The following is a 16,348-nucleotide window of genomic DNA, read 5'->3' as shown; positions in this document are numbered from 1 at the left end:
AGTTTGGCATAATTTCATTTCAAAATTCAAGTCTGACTTCCTTAAATTAGCTTCAGTGGCTAAGCTAACAATACACATCCTCTTAGAGCCCTAGGGACCATTTTTGACCCATTGACTTCCATTGTAAACGCTATTTTTCACTGCAGAATTATTACTGTTAATGTCTTGGTGATTACTTATGTTTCCGTTTCGTTTTGGTCTATGAGCCTTAGAGTTGTAATTTTTTTATCTGTCCACCGGGTGGCGCCCTTGCTCCACATTTGATCCCTGCTGGAAAACAGCGGGCTGCTTGGACAGACCTGCGGGAAATGAAGCCTCATTTCCGGCGTGCAGCAGCGGCTTCGCCCGCTGATCGGGCGGGACCATTTTCGGTCCCTAGGACCGTGAGAGGGTGCTTTTTTTTTTTAGTCAACAGGAAATGACGTATTTGTTGTCACGTGGTACCGGACGTATGTGCTGGAAAAAGGAGTCCCCGGTGATCGTGCCCCGGTGATCGTCGCGACTTACCCCGGGAAGATGCACTTATTTCGGCCTAGAGGAGGAGCATTTGCCACCTGGAGACCATTTTCTGGTCCTGAAAAAAATAATAAAAGGCGATCGAAATGAATGTTGGTGCCAATCTTTAGTCCATCTAAAGGCCTAATTATAATAACAATTGAATATTACCTCAAATGTTTTTTTTGGAAAATATTCAAGTTTTATGTTTTTTGGGGCAAAAAAAGCAGTGCGCTCATGTGACGAAACCGGGATATAAAGGGTTAAAATCCGCGAAATGTAATTAAAACTTGACATGAATATTTCAAGGAGAAGTAGGTCTAAAAGATTGGCTAATTTAAAGTGGAATAAAATATTAATATATAAATTTTTTATAGCTCTTTTTTGGGCGTGGTCGATTAGGACCGATAGTGTGTGCATTTTATGAAATGCGCTCCTGCAAAAAAAATAAAAGGCGATCAAAATGAATGTTGGTGCCAATCTTTGGTCCATCTAAAGGCCTAATTATAATAACAAACAAATATTACTTCAAATGTTTTTTTTGGAAAATATTTAGTTTTTTGGGGCTAAAAAAACAGGACGTTCATGTAATAAAACTGGGATTTAAAGGGTTAAAACAACGAAAATCGAATTAAAACTTTATATGAATATTTCAGGGAGAAGTAGTTTTAAAAGACTGACCAATTTAAAGTGGAAAAAAATATGAATATATAATCTTTTTATTGCACTTTTGGGGCGGGACCATTTTTGGTCCCCAGGGCTCTAAAGGGATGCATTTTTAAGGGTCAGCCAGGAGTTAAAAATTCAGCGGACAACCAAATCAAAATGAATCTTGCATTCTTATAACAAGGAGCATTTTTCATTCTTTGTATGTTTGTGTTTTGGACAATTGAATCAATATACGACACTTCAAAAGGACCTGAGTGTCAGCGCAACACAATCGGCTAAACTTCAGGTGTGCAGTGTCTCCACACTTTTCACTGTCACGTCCTGTGTGTGACAGACATGAATGACCTCTGCTGTGGTGCTCCCTGTTTTCTTTGAGCACTACATTTACACATTTAAGAGTATTACCCTCAAATGTGTTTGGATTTGTCAATGTGTGAGTCGTCTACTAAGCCTAAAGCTACAAGTCACTAATGTGACTCCTGGAAAAGTAAATGTTCTTTCATGTAAAGAGATGAAATCAGCACGTGTATTCACTTTAATATTACATCCTCGGGGGGGAGGCTAAGTATTTTGCAGCAGCTTGGTATTGAACTGCAAACCTTCCAATTAGTAGAACTGAACTACAGCAACCCCAACTCAACTGTTCAGCCAGGACAAGCAGTGCTTGTCTAGTCAGTTATACCAAAGCATAAGTGATGTGCTTCTACATCACTGCCATCTTGAGGCTGCAGTCAGCTATCGTCTCTCCAAGCACACTTCTCTTGGACGCTATTAGAAACTCTAGTGTCTCTATTTCCCAGGCGTCTTTAGCTTTTTGTATGCAGACAACCTGATTTTCCATTTCAGTGTTTAAAAATCACAGGTTAACATATGTGGTGAACACATTTCAGCTTTACAGGAGTAACTGAGATGACTGATTGTATTACTCTACCGCTTTTTTTCAACATTTTTGGCTCAGTTTTGCAGGTTAGTGTTTTGCTGTGTGTTTGAGCTGTTTTGGGAAATTAATTAAAAAACTTTAAACTCTGAAGACATTTAAGCAGACAAAGGAAGTGAAATAAAATACAAACGCGTTATTAAAGGTTTCCAAATCAACAAAGGGTCTCAGTAAATGTTCCAGACAAATGTGCTCCACTGCAACAAGAAGCCGAATCCTTTACAACACACAAGTTTTCAGTGAAATTCTTTTAGTGGCTTTATTGTGCATTTGCATTTCATGAAGCTGTGGCTGACAGTAGTCCCCAACTGAATGATCATTGTGCTGGCTGCAGATTGAGCACGATGTGTGGAAAGCTTGTGGAAGTCACGGTTCAAGCAACGTGAGCCTAACCGCTCAGCTTCACCTCCACGGGGAAGTGGTCGCTGACAGCCAACGCCTGAGAGACAGAGAAACCGTTCTTTTAGTGGCTCACAGTTTGTGCTGCAGACGGCTTCAGTTTCCACAGGTTTCTTTCCAGTGCTGAAAAACTCAACGTGCCTGCATGGTAATGCCATCACTACAGTATACACTGCATTATGATTTTGTTTGCATCTCTGTGGTCGTTACTACAGCCACTGCTTTACAAAGTTGCTCGATTTTCTGTAGCTCAAAGCTGATATTAAAAAAGCAAAAGTGCTTTAAAACTGCATGATTTCTGATGGGGCGACTGCTTTGCCCTTTGTGTAGAATGCCTCTCTTCTGATTGGAGCTCAGTAAACATTTTGCTGACGAGTCTATGGTCTCAGTTGCAGTGAATACAACATTATGTTAACTTTTTATATTGACGTTTCCATTAGTGTCAGCGGGGAATGAGGCAGGTTGTGCTTTTTAGTTCAAATGAATTCTTACAGAGATAAGGATTGAAATTCATCTGTTACCAGATCTTGTTTGAGATTCAGGTCCGTCATGTAGTTATACACCTTCGCACTATCTTTCACCACTCCTCTCATCATGTCCGCAGTGACCACAATCCTGCAAACACAGAAAGATGATTAGAGTTTAGAGTTTGCGTGCACACATCAGAACGACCTGCCACAATCTGTCTACCTGTCGTAAGGGCAGACAGTTTGCGACACGGTAGTGTCGGCCGCATCAGTGATCAGCCAATGGAAAGTCTTGTCAGTGAAGATGCGGATCTGCTGCCAGTCAGACCCGGACACATAACTACAGCCTGCGTTGAAGTCACCCAGCAGCACGATGTCCTGCAGGGAGAGTAGTGTGAGTCGCATTTACCGAATGTGTGTTTTTCCACCAAATAAATGATTTTTACTTGTAGGCTGTAAATACATCATTGTTCCAGCGAGCGCGGACATCTGCCACCACGTCATAGAGAGCATTTAGCTCCCGAACAGCTGATTCTGGGGAGGTGTGCTGAGGGATCAGAGTAAAGTCTCTCACAGCTACAGAAGAGAAGGGAACGAAGGAGTGTTGACAGTGACGGAGGCGCTTACACCGCATGAGAATGATAAAGGACTAGTGACTAACATGTCCCAGGAACTACCACGCACAAATGTTTGAATGAGGATCCACATCATTATCAGTGTGATGCAGAAACAGCTGTATAGCTCGAGCCACAGCACCTACCAGTGTGTTTGGAGGAGAACATTACGACAAACGGCTCCCTGCTAAAGGCGTCTTGTCCAGTTTCCTCCGGGCCGTCGTCATAGGTGTAGCTTTTTGCCACCGATACCAGCGCCTCCCTGTGGAGAAAATCACCACCTTTTCATTTGCTGCCAGTGTGTACTTCATTTCTAAACATGTCCAGTTGCTTCTCGGGACAAATTTATTGTAGTTCTGCTTTTCCCCTTTTTTTAAATCACTTCTTCTGAATTCTGAGTGTGTATAAGATGTATGTTTATGCCAGAACAAAGACGGAGGATTTGCCGTTAAATTACTTCAAACATGCCTCAAACACTACAAACATGCTGGAAATATAAATTTTTAATCAAGTTGTTTTGAATGGTTATTTGAGAAACTTATGGGAGGTTCTTTAACCCTCTGAGGTCTAAGTGATGATGATGATCCAACACCAATCCTGACTTTAACCCCGGGCAACGTGAACAAGTCATTTTTATTTTTGTTAAATTGTTTGGCTTTAAGAAACAAAGAAAACAATCAAACTATTCACATTCTGCCATGAAAAAGACTTTTTCCCTTTCTACAAAATACATATTTAGAGCAAGAACTAAAAATGCTTTTTACACGGCATCACTGCAACGAACCATGTTTTGTTGCAAACAGCCGCCCCTCCCTGAGCCTGACTCTGCCGGAGGTTTCTTCCTGTCAAAAGGGAGTTTTTCCTTCCCACTGTTGCCAAAGTGCTGCTCATAGGGGTCATTTGATTGTTGGGTTTTTCTCTGTATGTGTTATTGTAGGGTCTACCTGACAGTATAAAGTGCCTTGAGGCGACTCTTGTTGTGATTTGGCGCTGTGTAAATAAAATTGAACTGAATAAATATCATTTCACTGTGTGTAGAGTAGAGACTTATTTTTTTCATCGTGGTGCACCTGTAAAGGAAGAGATATCGCTCTTTATAGGTGCTCGCACCGAGAGGCTCGCTGACGATGTATTTGTACTGAGGAGAATCTCTGGGGGGAAACAAACACACACTTTTATGTTTCCATACGTTTGCATTTCATGCTCAGTGTTACTCTGAATGTTCCATGTTCGGTGTGTGGACTCACTTGTTGACGTACTCCATGAGTTTTTGGGTTGCTGAGAGATCACTGTCTCTGACCTCTTGGATCAGAATGACGTCATAGTGTTGGACAATCTGCAAAACACACATAAAAAATGAAAATGAATCAGCTGATTGTTCATCTTGCAACATCACGTTTGTTTATATTTTACCTTGCACGAAAAAATTCATGTGTTAAGCTTTAGATTGTAAAGGCAACGCTACAGCTGTTGCACATCCAGTTATTTCATTGATCATTCCTTAAGCATAGAGGTGGGAATATTCTGGGAATATTCAGGTTTACTTCTGCAACAGGCCAAATCATCCAAAGCATTTCTCAAAATTCAGTTCAAACTATTTCAAAACGCACACACAAGATAACACTTCTGGATTGGTTTTGAAAGCACTCTGACCCAAATTGCATTACAAATGGGTGGATGTAAACATTTTGTACAAACTGTCATATCTACCAAAGAGGGAAAAGTCCCAGACCTTGGTAATGATGTTCATCAGAGTGGTGTTGGAGGCTTTGGTGTCTCCGAAGGATTTGATGTTAAAGGCTCCCAGCAGCAGCGAGTTAGAGAGATGCAGCAAGGTCAGAAAAAGCCCCAAAGTGCCCACCAAATGCATCCTACACCAAACAGGTCACATGTTAAAAATGACTTAGAAATCACATGAAACACTGACGCTTACAAATGATTTCATATTTATTTTACACGTATGTAAGCTAATGACTTCCCAGGTTATCAGGTTAATAATTTCCAGTTCCTGTGCATTAAAAACCGATTTGCAGGCTGAAGTAAGGCCTTTCCTTTCACTCCATATTTCTCTGTCATAAAGTCCAGTTTAACATGGAGTTTAGTCCAAAACAAAGCGGCTCATGTTCCACCATCTGCTGAGAGCTCATGACATGAGAGTGAGAGACCAAACACCTGCTCCTCTGGATGTATTTTTGGCAGTTTATCTAACATGCTATTTAGCGCGTCACTATTTGCAGCATGTTGCAAGGCTTGGTAAAATATTATCCTTTTAGGACAATATATTACTCTGTTGCCCTGGTTACACCGTCCTGGAGCTGTTGTGGAAGACCAAAGGTTGCCAAATATGGAAACAGAGAGCTGCATTTATACTGTGATGGTTTGCATGTGCTGCTGAAATGTGTTTGTAAACGCACAATTACTGCAGGAAAAATGCACAAAAGTTACTGTAATGCTGCTGTAGCCTGAAACATCCACTCTAAACAAGAAACTGGCTCACAGTATTGCACCGAATACAGCTCAGATGTTTTTGTAGCGAGTGAGAGGTCCATACCTGCTCCTGTATGTCTGCACGGTGGAGACGCCTGAACTCGTGAATCTTCTGAAAGCTCCTGAAAAGCTTCTGAGCAGAATGGCGACCAGTGTCTCTTTTGAGGTTTTTATCTACCTGCAGGCGCATGTGACTGCAGGGTGCTGGGGAGGAGTACAGAGAAAAGGTGTGTTGTGGATGGGGTACAGATTTCAGGCTTTCAGGTTCTCACATCCCAAGATTGCAGTGCAACAAGGATAACGTTGCAACCTCAAATTCTTTTCTGCTCGTCATACAATAAAAACACTTCAGCATTGTTTTAACTTGCTGTTGTCCTGTTTGGCATTTGTGTGAAGTTCTGTCACACTTCACAAATGAACTCAGAATGAGTGTCGCAGTGTTGGGATGACCTTAAACTTTGGCAAAATCCTTACGGAAACTGAAGAAATTCCTTCAAGCAGTTTGAAAGATGCCTTGTTCATGAGAGCAGGGACAGACAAAACATAATATCTACTCTAGGTCTGCTCCAGCAGAGACACGTAACAGTCATTAGCAATAACAACAGTAATATTGCTACAGCCTTGTTAAACTATCATCTGTCCCAGTGTTATATCTTGAAATCAGACCTTCAAAAACCTTCCGATAGGCTGATACAACACAAGTATGCCACCGTCTCCACCTTATTGGTCAGAAAGTTTTTCTTCCCAGTTGTAGCTGAACAAACAGAACCCATTCACTTACAATGCATTCAAGCTTGACAACACAATAATACACTTTAGTGAAGTTTCATAAAAGTGCTCATACTTACAGCATGTTACAGTTGTCATGTTACTGATGAGGGTTAAGCTCTATGTTTTTAACATTGTAATCAGATCTGCCAGGTCGGTGCTTAGACATATACCGGTGTCCACTACACCCAGCCTCCTGACTCTTTCTTTACTGCCAGCTGTCGAGAATCTGATGCCTCAGCAAATACTGAATAAATTTCGGTGCCACCGCTGCTGTCCACATTCATGCTCCCGTCAGGGTAAACCATAGTTTCCCAAACTTTCCATGTATTTTAAACTTGAGAATCCAAGTGAAGCCAAGATGTTTGCTGACTATTAGTCTTGTTTATGAAGTAGACAAACGAATTTTGTGTAGAAAGGATGAGGGCTCAGTGTGCGCGTGAGGAAAGCTTGCACGAGAGGAAATCTCCACTGGGACATGGAAAACTACCACATACTGACCTAAAGAGCAACGAGTACAGAGGGAGAAACAGCAGGAAGTGCAGCTTAACCACAGATTTGTAGCCACTCTTGCAGTTTAAACCAAAGACCAACAGAGAGTTGCACTAGGGCCAAAGTAGCAGGATCATTTTCTGTATTTGACTTTTGGTTATATGCACATGTGACCTGATGGGGACTGCAGATGTGCAGTATCTGCACCTTGTATTTTTCTCTAACATCCATAAACATGCACACTCTGGTAAAACTAATTAAAGTTAAATACTTCTTTGTAAGATGTTTAATAAAGAATGATAAAATGGAAAAGTGCCATGTGTGTAGCTAAAAATAAGCCCCAGAGCGAACGCCAAGGCTGCAGTCTGGGAACCGGCGGGGCGGTCACCGCTGGGATGTGCTTATCAGAGTGTGGAAAGTTGTGGACTTTAAAGTGTTGAACTTTGATGGATAACCAGTAGGGGTGCAACGATACACAAAATTCACGGTTCGGTTCGGTTCGATACTTTGGTGTCACGTTTCGATATTTTTTCGATACAAAAAAATGTTCATGCATTTTTAATTTGTCATTTATTAAAATTATAAATATATATTTTAACTCAAAAGTACAGTTTTTAAATTTAACCCTAACCCTTGTGCATGTTTTTTATTTTGACAGCGAATGCGCACCTGCGGACCACTTATGTGCACCCCTGGTTATTTAGCTCGTCATATTGCAGCCACAGAAATTCTTTTGTCCATGAAACCATAAAGCTGCACTTTCTTTTTGCCTTATAGTCTGATTTGTCATAACTTCTCCGTTTTGTGGTAAGCTTTTCTTTGGCTGTCACTTCTTCACCCTGACCTGACTTATTTGGCTCAGCAGAACTGAAATGCTTTTACACGCACTCACATAAGCTCAGCGATTCTCTGCGCGATCAACCTCTCACATGTTTAAGCTTGCTGCGGGAGATTTCACTTGTCATGTTTGCATAGTAAGCTAACGATTAATAAGACGATGTCAGAGGAATTGGTGCGCAAATTATCATCACTCACAGATCAGTGCTGTCGCTCTCTATACACAGTTCACACGATTGCAAAGTGAAAGCAAAAAAACAAGCACAAATTCAAACGCGATTTCAATATGTCACATATTGACAGTGGCTCACCGATGCCAATGACATAATTACCCAGCTACATTTCTGAAAGAATGCAAAAGCATTGACATATATTTTTCCTACAATAGCCCGACGGGCAGGGCAGAGATAGATTTTGGTAGCCCGACTGAAAAAATCGCTAGCTCCGGGACGTCGGGCTAGCGATATTGCGAGCCCTGTATCTGATTGAGGAATCACTCATCTTTGGAAAAGAGAGTTTATTACAGAGAAATGCCTCTTTCCAAAATAAAAGCTATACTATCCGCTTCTTCTGGGTTATATTCTCAGCAGCATAAGGAGAATCATGTGCTAACAGCTGTCTAAATGACTCGGCTAAAGTTAGTAGCATGCTTGTTGTTTTTGTCTTTGCACTAGGATGATGTAAATGTGCAGTCATATTCGTTGTGTTCCCACTAGTGCTTTCAGGTTAATCTCGTTGAAATGACCTTAACGCCACAACACGGCAAATCTCCGTTAACGAGCTACCGCCGATCGCCCCGTGCATGGGGCTAGACGGCCAACACGTTAACGAGCTAACTGTGCTAACACACTAGTTCACACCCATGTAATTGAGCATTGCATGGCACATCCAACATACTGTTTTACTTTAGTCCATGACTCGCTTACCTTCAGGGTCATACGTCACATGAAAACCAAAATAATTCCAAACGCCAGATCTGAATGAGGTTCAATTTGCCTGTTGCAAGGAGAGCTTAGCTTCTGTCTCGCTAGCTTGCCCTGCGCTCTTCCTTCTGACTATGCTGTCTGTGTTGAGCGCTCAGTGGATCTGCGCTCGACAGTGCAGCCTAGGCGGAGTAGTCGAACACAGATTCTCTGAGCGCTCAACACAGACAGCATCGTCAGAAGGAAAATTGATAAAATAAATTACAAATGTTGTATTGTTCGATACATATGCGTACCGAACCGAAAGCACTGTATCGAACGGTTCAATATCGATACGAATATCGTTGCACCCCTAATAACCAGTCGTGTCTCAGATCAAACGTGCAGAATAAAATCTTTGCCATAACTGTTGGCATGAGAGTGATGCTCATTATCCCTTTTGGCAACATTTTGAATAGCACCATCTGGTCAAGCAAGGCCATGTGACACACTGAGCTCGTGATACTGGTTTTGGGCGGCAGTGATACGGACACTACTGGACTGAAACTGGTTTGAGAGTCTGCTAAAACGACAGCATGTAAGGACACAATGACTGTGTTTTAGTAAGTGTTTACCTGTTTTACTAAATGTACTTAAGAACTGCTGAGACCGTTTATAAACCTGTGTTTAAATTTCAAGAAAAGAATGATGCATTTGCATTTCTGTATTAATAGTTGGAACCGAGGAGGAAATATGAATATGAATGCAGCTGCATCGTTTTTTGCATTCATGATGTCGTTTTATTCAAATCAGTTTGTGTTAAATGCCCCAGACAACAAATCTGTTGTCGGTTTAATTTCAGAAAGGATGGCGCCACATCATGTGATCATTACAGCATATGTACAGATCTAAATGCATTTCATGTCCTATTATAGTTTTATTCACTTCAGATTAGCATCAAAGTTGTAGCCGCGTCTTTGCCCATTATGAGCCATAAAGTTGGACACTGTTGGAGACTGTTCTGCTGGTGATAAATGAAACGAGACGATCGTTTAAAAGGATTTTATTTTGAAATCTAACACCCATGTAGAGCTAACATTGATCGTAATAACATCGTAATAACATCGTAATAACATCGTAATAACATCGTAATAACATCGTAATAACATCTTTACAGTTTGTGTAAACCCAACAGAAACCATGTTGTCCCAAAACGCTGCGTTTGTGTCCCATATGTAACACCGTGTATTATCCAACTTATTTCACATGGTTTAACTTGAACTTTAAAAACTACAATCAAGTTTTGCTGTATTACCAGTAACAAATCTTTTATATACACATTAGCTTGTTTAAAAAAACTGACTGAATTACCTCTAAACTGGTTCTAGGCTTTGTCACACTGGTCGCACTGGTGCGTGTCCATGGTCAGTAAGCGTAGAGTTGACTTAAGCTCGAGTTTGTGTAAACTGAACTGCTGCACCGATCACGTATCAGCGTCTGTTGGTGTGTTTCTGGGGTCGCTGGCTGGAGGCTTTCCCAGAAAGGTCACATGCGACGCCAGCTTGTGTGTCGCCAAGCTCGACTTCAAAGCAAAAGCCCTCCCACACTGGTCACACTTGTGTGCTTTAACTCCACTGTGGACCAGTTTATGTCTCTTTAAGTTGCTCTTATAATTAAAAGCCTTTCCGCACTCCTCACATGTGTGGGGTTTTTCTCCGCTGTGGACCATCTCATGGATTTTTAAGTGGCTCATCCGAGTAAAAGCCTTCTCACACTGGCTACATGCGTATGGTTTGACTCCTCTGTGCAGGCGCTGATGAGTTCTCAAGTTGCCCATCAAACTAAATGTCTTTCCGCACTCCTCACATGTGTGGGGTTTTTCTCCGCTGTGGACCATCTTATGGGTTTGTAAGTGGCTCATCTGAGTAAAAGCCTTGCCACACTGGCTACATGCGTATGGTTTGACTCCTCTGTGTAGGCGCTGATGAGTTCTCAAGTTGCCCATAGAACGAAATGTCTTTCCACACTGGTGGCATATGTGTGGTTTGACGCCGCTGTGGCTGAGGTGATGTGTTTTTAAGTTGCTTTTCCGAGTAAAAGTCTTTCCACACTGGTCACAACTGAAGGGCTTTTCCCCACTGTGGATGCGCTGGTGTCTTCTGAGGTGACACGGGGCATGAAACTTCTTGTTACACTGATCACACCTGTAGTGCTCAAGTAAGTTTGCACTTGAGTGAGCATCTTCAGCCAACTGAGAGCACTGAGGTGTTGGGCTCTCTTTGGCGTCTTGTTCCTACAGCAACAAAGACACAGGCAGGGAGTCAGAAGCTTAATAAGTGTTTGAGTTAAATCTTGTTTTGTCGTGCCGGCCTCTCTGCTTCGATAAGAAACCTGTTTGTTGGATGATGCCCATAATAGTAACCTGTTGTGTTGTAAATTGTTTGGATGCGTTTTGGAAAAGAAAGACTGTATTATTGCATAAAATACATTTAAACAAGTGCATCGCTGATTGCATCTAGTGGACATCGGTTCTACCAGCTGATTGCCCTGCTCAGTCTTTACGCCCGACCCAACGAGGGACAATCAAATGCAGAGGGGACAGTGCGACTTCACCCGTGCACTTGCACCTCTTGCACACAGTCCTCATTTACAAAGTGCTCTGCAAATCACCCCGTCCCTGTTACAGTGCAGCGAGCCAAAAATGAACCATTTAGTCCTTGGTGTAAGACCAGGGGTGTCGAACTCCAGGCCTCGAGGGCCGGTGTCCTGCAGGTTTTAGATCTCACCCTGGGTCAGCACACCTGAATCAATTGATTAGTTCATTACCAGGAGAACTGGAAGTCATTTAACCATTTAAATCAGCTGTGTTGGAAATAAGGAAAGGTCTAAGAGGTTGAAGCCTTCGTCTTTCCATTTACTATTTTCTTTTCTTAACATGCATTTTGTTTCTCATGTTCTGGAAAACTGTAAATAATTACTAAAGGGTGGTAGTTAACAATAATCATAATGATATAATGACAATAAATGATGATCATTCATGAAAGTTGTACTGATAGACTTTTCACGTTTCCTAAAAGCAGCTCGGCCTTGGTTTGCACGGCACTTCCAGATGTGTTTATAAACTACGAACAATTTCACGTATAAAAGTCTGTAAAATGTTCGGACTCATGATTTATAAAAACGATGTTTTTCTCACCGTGTGTGAAGAAAACATTTTCTTCTTTCCAAGATGGCCGACTACGTTCCTCCGTCAGACTGCTCGACCCACCAACACCTGCCAGGAAAGAGCTTTATTAGGCTCCGGAGCCGAAATGCACATTAAAGTCACTTTACATCCAGATGACTTAGACCGTCCTAAGATAATAAACTTTTAGCCTGGTCTAGATTAAACTGAGCTGATGGCAAGACGGAGGATCAGAGGACTTGAAGCTTTAAATAATCCCTCAAGGAGACAGGTCTAACCTTTCCTTTGAAATATCTCTGAGGTAGCATGGACAACATACACGTGCAGATGAGAAATGACACCCTGATTCAATCATTCCCTCTCTGTAAACACTTTAACTGGGAAGCCAAGCTAAAGGTTAAATGATCAGCGGCTGTAGGTTTAGCTGTGCTCGTATGCCCGGACAATACAAATATATAAATAAAGAACTGCACACAAACACAATTACACTACTTGATCTGTTACAATCGAGCGACATTACTTGTCAGCATCTGGAATCATGGAACTCTTTGGTCACGGTGAAGGAACAGTGTGCAGGGCTGTTTTTAAAATGAGGTTTTTCACCAAGCATCCTGATGGGCTCTTCCCAAGAGTTAGTGGACAGATTGGAGGTCATGTTCCCAACAAGCAGCAACTGGTGCCGAGGATGAAAGGAACCATGAATGTGCTCAAAGCTAGATTGCGAAACCGCGATATCAGAAACACATCCTGCATGTGCTGAACTTGCTTTCTAGCAAAGCACCCTGGTTTGCAGTGTCCCAGGTGCAGGCCAGCACTGAGGATTGTTCTCCAGTCACTGTACACACAGTTTAAGGGAGGACAGCAGTTCCTACTTTGAAGGTAAACCTTAAATGATCAGCAGCCATGAGTTTAGTTGTGCTCGTACAAGTTATTGTCTCCAGTGTCTCTGCGGGTCCCTAACACTCCCTCACAAACACACCTGAGCTGGGAACATACCTGAGGGAGAGCAGCAGATGACAGCATGCAGGAGACAACAAACTAATCTAAACATATAAAACAACTCCAACCAACATCAGCTTGGTGGTTACCTTTGGAGGAGCCCAGCCCATGAGCTGTGCTGTGATGACTTATGGTGAACAGGTGTGCCAACAACTAAGAGCCGAGACAGAGCCTCTTAAAGCTGTAGGACAAAAAACAGCACGTCCAGAGCACCTGAAGGCCAGAAGGTGGCAGCAGCAAACGGGTGTCAGGTACAATCTTCAGCTTCCATAGTATCTACAGATCATACACTCCTCCCTTTGCTCAGTGTTTTCACCTTCAGCACATAAAGGTGAACTTCAACCACACCAACAGACTGGAATATGTTCACCCACACAGACCTGGACCAGTACGCCTCATCTGTACTGGATTACATCTCCAAAACCACAGACAGTGTCACCACCTGACAGTGGGCAGGGATAGCTCAGTAGGTAGAGTGGTGGCACCATGATCGGAAGGTCGGTGGTTCGACTCCACTGAACGGCTACCCTGAGGTACCCCTGAGCAAGGTACCGTCCCTACACACTGCTCCCCGGGCGCTGCATTGGTGGCTGCCCACTGCTTCACTGGGTGAATGGGTTAAATGCAGAGGAACTATATCCCTACGGGGACTAACATGCACACTTTACTTTACACCCAGAAACGGATCACCATGTACCCCAACCAGAAGCCTTGGATGAACCGGGATCTTCGTCTCTTCCTGAAGGCCCGCAACACCGCCTTTAGGTCAGGAGATGCACACGCCTACAGCACAGCCAGGGCTAATCTAAAGAAGGGCATCAAAAAAGCCAAACACCATTACAAAAAGAAGGTAGAAGAACACTTCTCCAACTCCAACCCCCGACGCATGTGGCAAGGACTCCAGACCATCACAGACTACAGGACCACCAAACCCTCCCCCGCATCCTCTGATGTCTCCTTCCTCAATGAGCTCAACAACTTTTATGCTCGTTTTGAGCGAGGGAACCCCACAACCACGACCAAAGCAGACCACCAACCTCTGACTCTCTCCCCCACCGATGTAGGAGCGGTGCTGAGCAGGATCAGTGTCCACAAGGCTGCAGGTCCTGATGGCATCCCCGGGCCTGTTCTCAGAGCGTGTTCTGGGGAGCTTGCAGGAGTGCTCACAGACATATTCAATCTGTCCTTGGCCCACGCTGTGGTACCGGCCTGCTTCAAATCCACCTCCACCGTCCCGACACCCAAAAACTCCAACCCATCTAGCCTCAATGACTACCGCCCAGTAGCACTCACCCCCATCATCACTAAGTGCTTAGAGCAGCTGGTCCTAGCACACTTCAAATCCTGTCTCCCCCCCACCCTGGACCCCCACCAATTCGCATACCGCCAGAACAGGAGCACAGAGGATGCAGTCTCCATCGCACTGCACTCTGTCTGTCTCACACCTGGACAACAACAACACCTACGCCAGAATGCTGTTTATAGACTTCAGTTCAGCATTCAATACAATCCACCCCTCACAACTCATCAGGAAACTGACAGACCTGGGCATCAGTTCCCTCATCTGCAAATGGTTACTGGACTTCCTGACCAACCGCCCCCAACATGTCCGGCTGGATAACCGCTGCTCATCTACCATCACAATGAACACCGGTGTACCACAAGGCTGTGTGATGAGCCCTTTCCTCTACTCCCTCTTCACCCACGACTGCAGACCTGCTGATGGTTCCAACACCATCATTAAGTTTGCAGATGACATCACGGTGATTGGCCTCATCAGTGCTTTGAGCGCTCAGATGAGTAGAAACGCGCTACATAAGAACCAGTCCATTTACCATTTGGGTAATAAAATTGCAGGTAACATTTCCAAGGCAGGTAGGAAAAAAATGAGCTGCTATCAGTGTATGTTTGTTTTAAGGTGAGGTGCCACGAACCCGCATGTAGGGAGATGTAACCTCGTACCTCAGAAGTGTCGATATGGGTGTATTTCCATCTGTACAGCAGTATTTAGTACATCCTGGTACTTGGCAGGATGTGCAGGAGGCAGAGAAAGAGCATAAGCTTTCAGCACCTGTTAGAAATGTCACTTTCCCACATAAGAAATAAAAGGTGCTCCACAATAGTGCTGCAATTGAATATATTTTGCAATGAATTGAAGCCCATGTCAGTATTCATAGAAGAAATTGTATATGAATGCACAGCTTCCTTACATGTGCATTTGTTTCATTTGCAGATCACGCCAGACAGCTCACAAAGTCCATGATGAGGAAGCCAACCATAGACAAGCTGGCGGCTAACAGAGAGGCTGATGTCAATAACTTTGTCAAGTTCATCACCAAGGACTCTATTCAGAAGTCCCTGGGGATGTATCTGGAGATGCTTAAGAGAAGAAAGGCTTAGAGAGGGGAAACATGTTTGCACACTTTGTAGCACCAGCTACAGATGTGATCTGACATCAGGCAGTGAGCAGTCTACATGTTTGGGGGATAAAACCCAGCATTTACCCCTCAAGGTGTTAATAAAAACACTCGAGGTTAGGGTGTGACTTTTTGTTTTGGTTTGAAGAGCCGTACACTCGGGCAACCTGCCGAGCCTTCTCCATCACTCAGCATTACCTGCAGTATGCTTACGCGAGCAAACTGCTAATTGTTGCAAAAGAGTCTCACATATGAAGGACTAACAGCAAATCTGACCTTTAGTGCATCTAAATGTGGCAAAGCCTTTGTCATCTCTAACAAATGTTTGGTTTTTACTGTGAAATATCCAAATAAATGTCTGGATTCATACATTAAATGGATTAAAGCGTGTGGTTCTCATTCATTATCTCTGTAACTCAGACGTCTCTACATTCAAATGACAGTTGAGAATGTTAAAAATTCAGCGGACAACCAAATCAAAATGAATCTTGCATTCTTATAACAAGGAGCATTTTTCATTCTTTGTATGTTTGTGTTTTGGACAATTGAATCAATATACGACACTTCAAAAGGACCTGAGTGTCAGCGCAACACAATCGGCTAAACTTCAGGTGTGCAGTGTCTCCACACTTTTCACTGTCACGTCCTGTGTGTGACAGACATGAATGACCTCTGCTGTGG

At 43.1% G+C, this 16,348-nt stretch overlaps 1 protein-coding gene across 5 annotated transcripts; it reads right to left on the bottom strand.

Moving 5' to 3' along the window:
* Positions 1-2,340: 2,340 nt before the first annotated feature.
* LOC309704710 (deoxyribonuclease-1-like) lies at positions 2,341-13,417 on the bottom strand. Of its 5 annotated transcripts, none has more exons than XM_082530110.1 (12): positions 13,340-13,417; positions 12,264-12,341; positions 10,439-11,360; positions 6,133-6,272; positions 5,314-5,452; positions 4,829-4,917; positions 4,652-4,753; positions 3,728-3,843; positions 3,431-3,543; positions 3,191-3,345; positions 3,022-3,115; positions 2,341-2,540 (listed from the first exon to the last, which is right to left on the bottom strand). In XM_082530110.1, the coding sequence occupies exons 5-12, from the start codon at positions 5,449-5,451 to the stop codon at positions 2,490-2,492; spliced, it is 858 nt and encodes a 285-aa protein (XP_082386236.1). In that variant the 5' UTR covers position 5,452; positions 6,133-6,272; positions 10,439-11,360; positions 12,264-12,341; positions 13,340-13,417; the 3' UTR covers positions 2,341-2,489. The 5 variants fall into 5 exon arrangements, with proteins under 5 accessions (XP_082386236.1, XP_082386235.1, XP_082386239.1 ...); XM_082530109.1 differs by lacking the exon at positions 13,340-13,417 and adding an exon at positions 13,248-13,333; XM_082530113.1 differs by lacking the exon at positions 13,340-13,417 and adding an exon at positions 13,248-13,333 and having other exon boundaries at positions 4,652-4,732.
* Positions 13,418-16,348: the final 2,931 nt, after the last annotated feature.

Source organism: Aulonocara stuartgranti, assembly GCF_965226115.1.
Source record: "Aulonocara stuartgranti genome assembly, chromosome: 4".
Classification (NCBI taxonomy): Eukaryota; Metazoa; Chordata; class Actinopteri; order Cichliformes; family Cichlidae; genus Aulonocara; species Aulonocara stuartgranti.
Note: the sequence above shows the minus strand (reverse complement) of the source record. Positions and strands in the feature narration are given on the sequence as shown.

Bases quoted from the DNA above. Each gene is read 5' to 3' on its own strand.
- LOC309704710 (XM_082530110.1), bottom strand. From the start codon at position 5,451: ATGCATTTGGTGGGCACTTTGGGGCTTTTTCTGACCTTGCTGCATCTC. The intron at 3,844-4,651 runs GTGCACCACGAT...TTTTCTCCACAG, and splicing joins CGATATCTCTTCCTTTACAG to GGAGGCGCTGGTATCGGTGG. The intron at 3,346-3,430 runs GTATTTACAGCC...CTCTCCCTGCAG, and splicing joins GCGCTCGCTGGAACAATGAT to GACATCGTGCTGCTGGGTGA.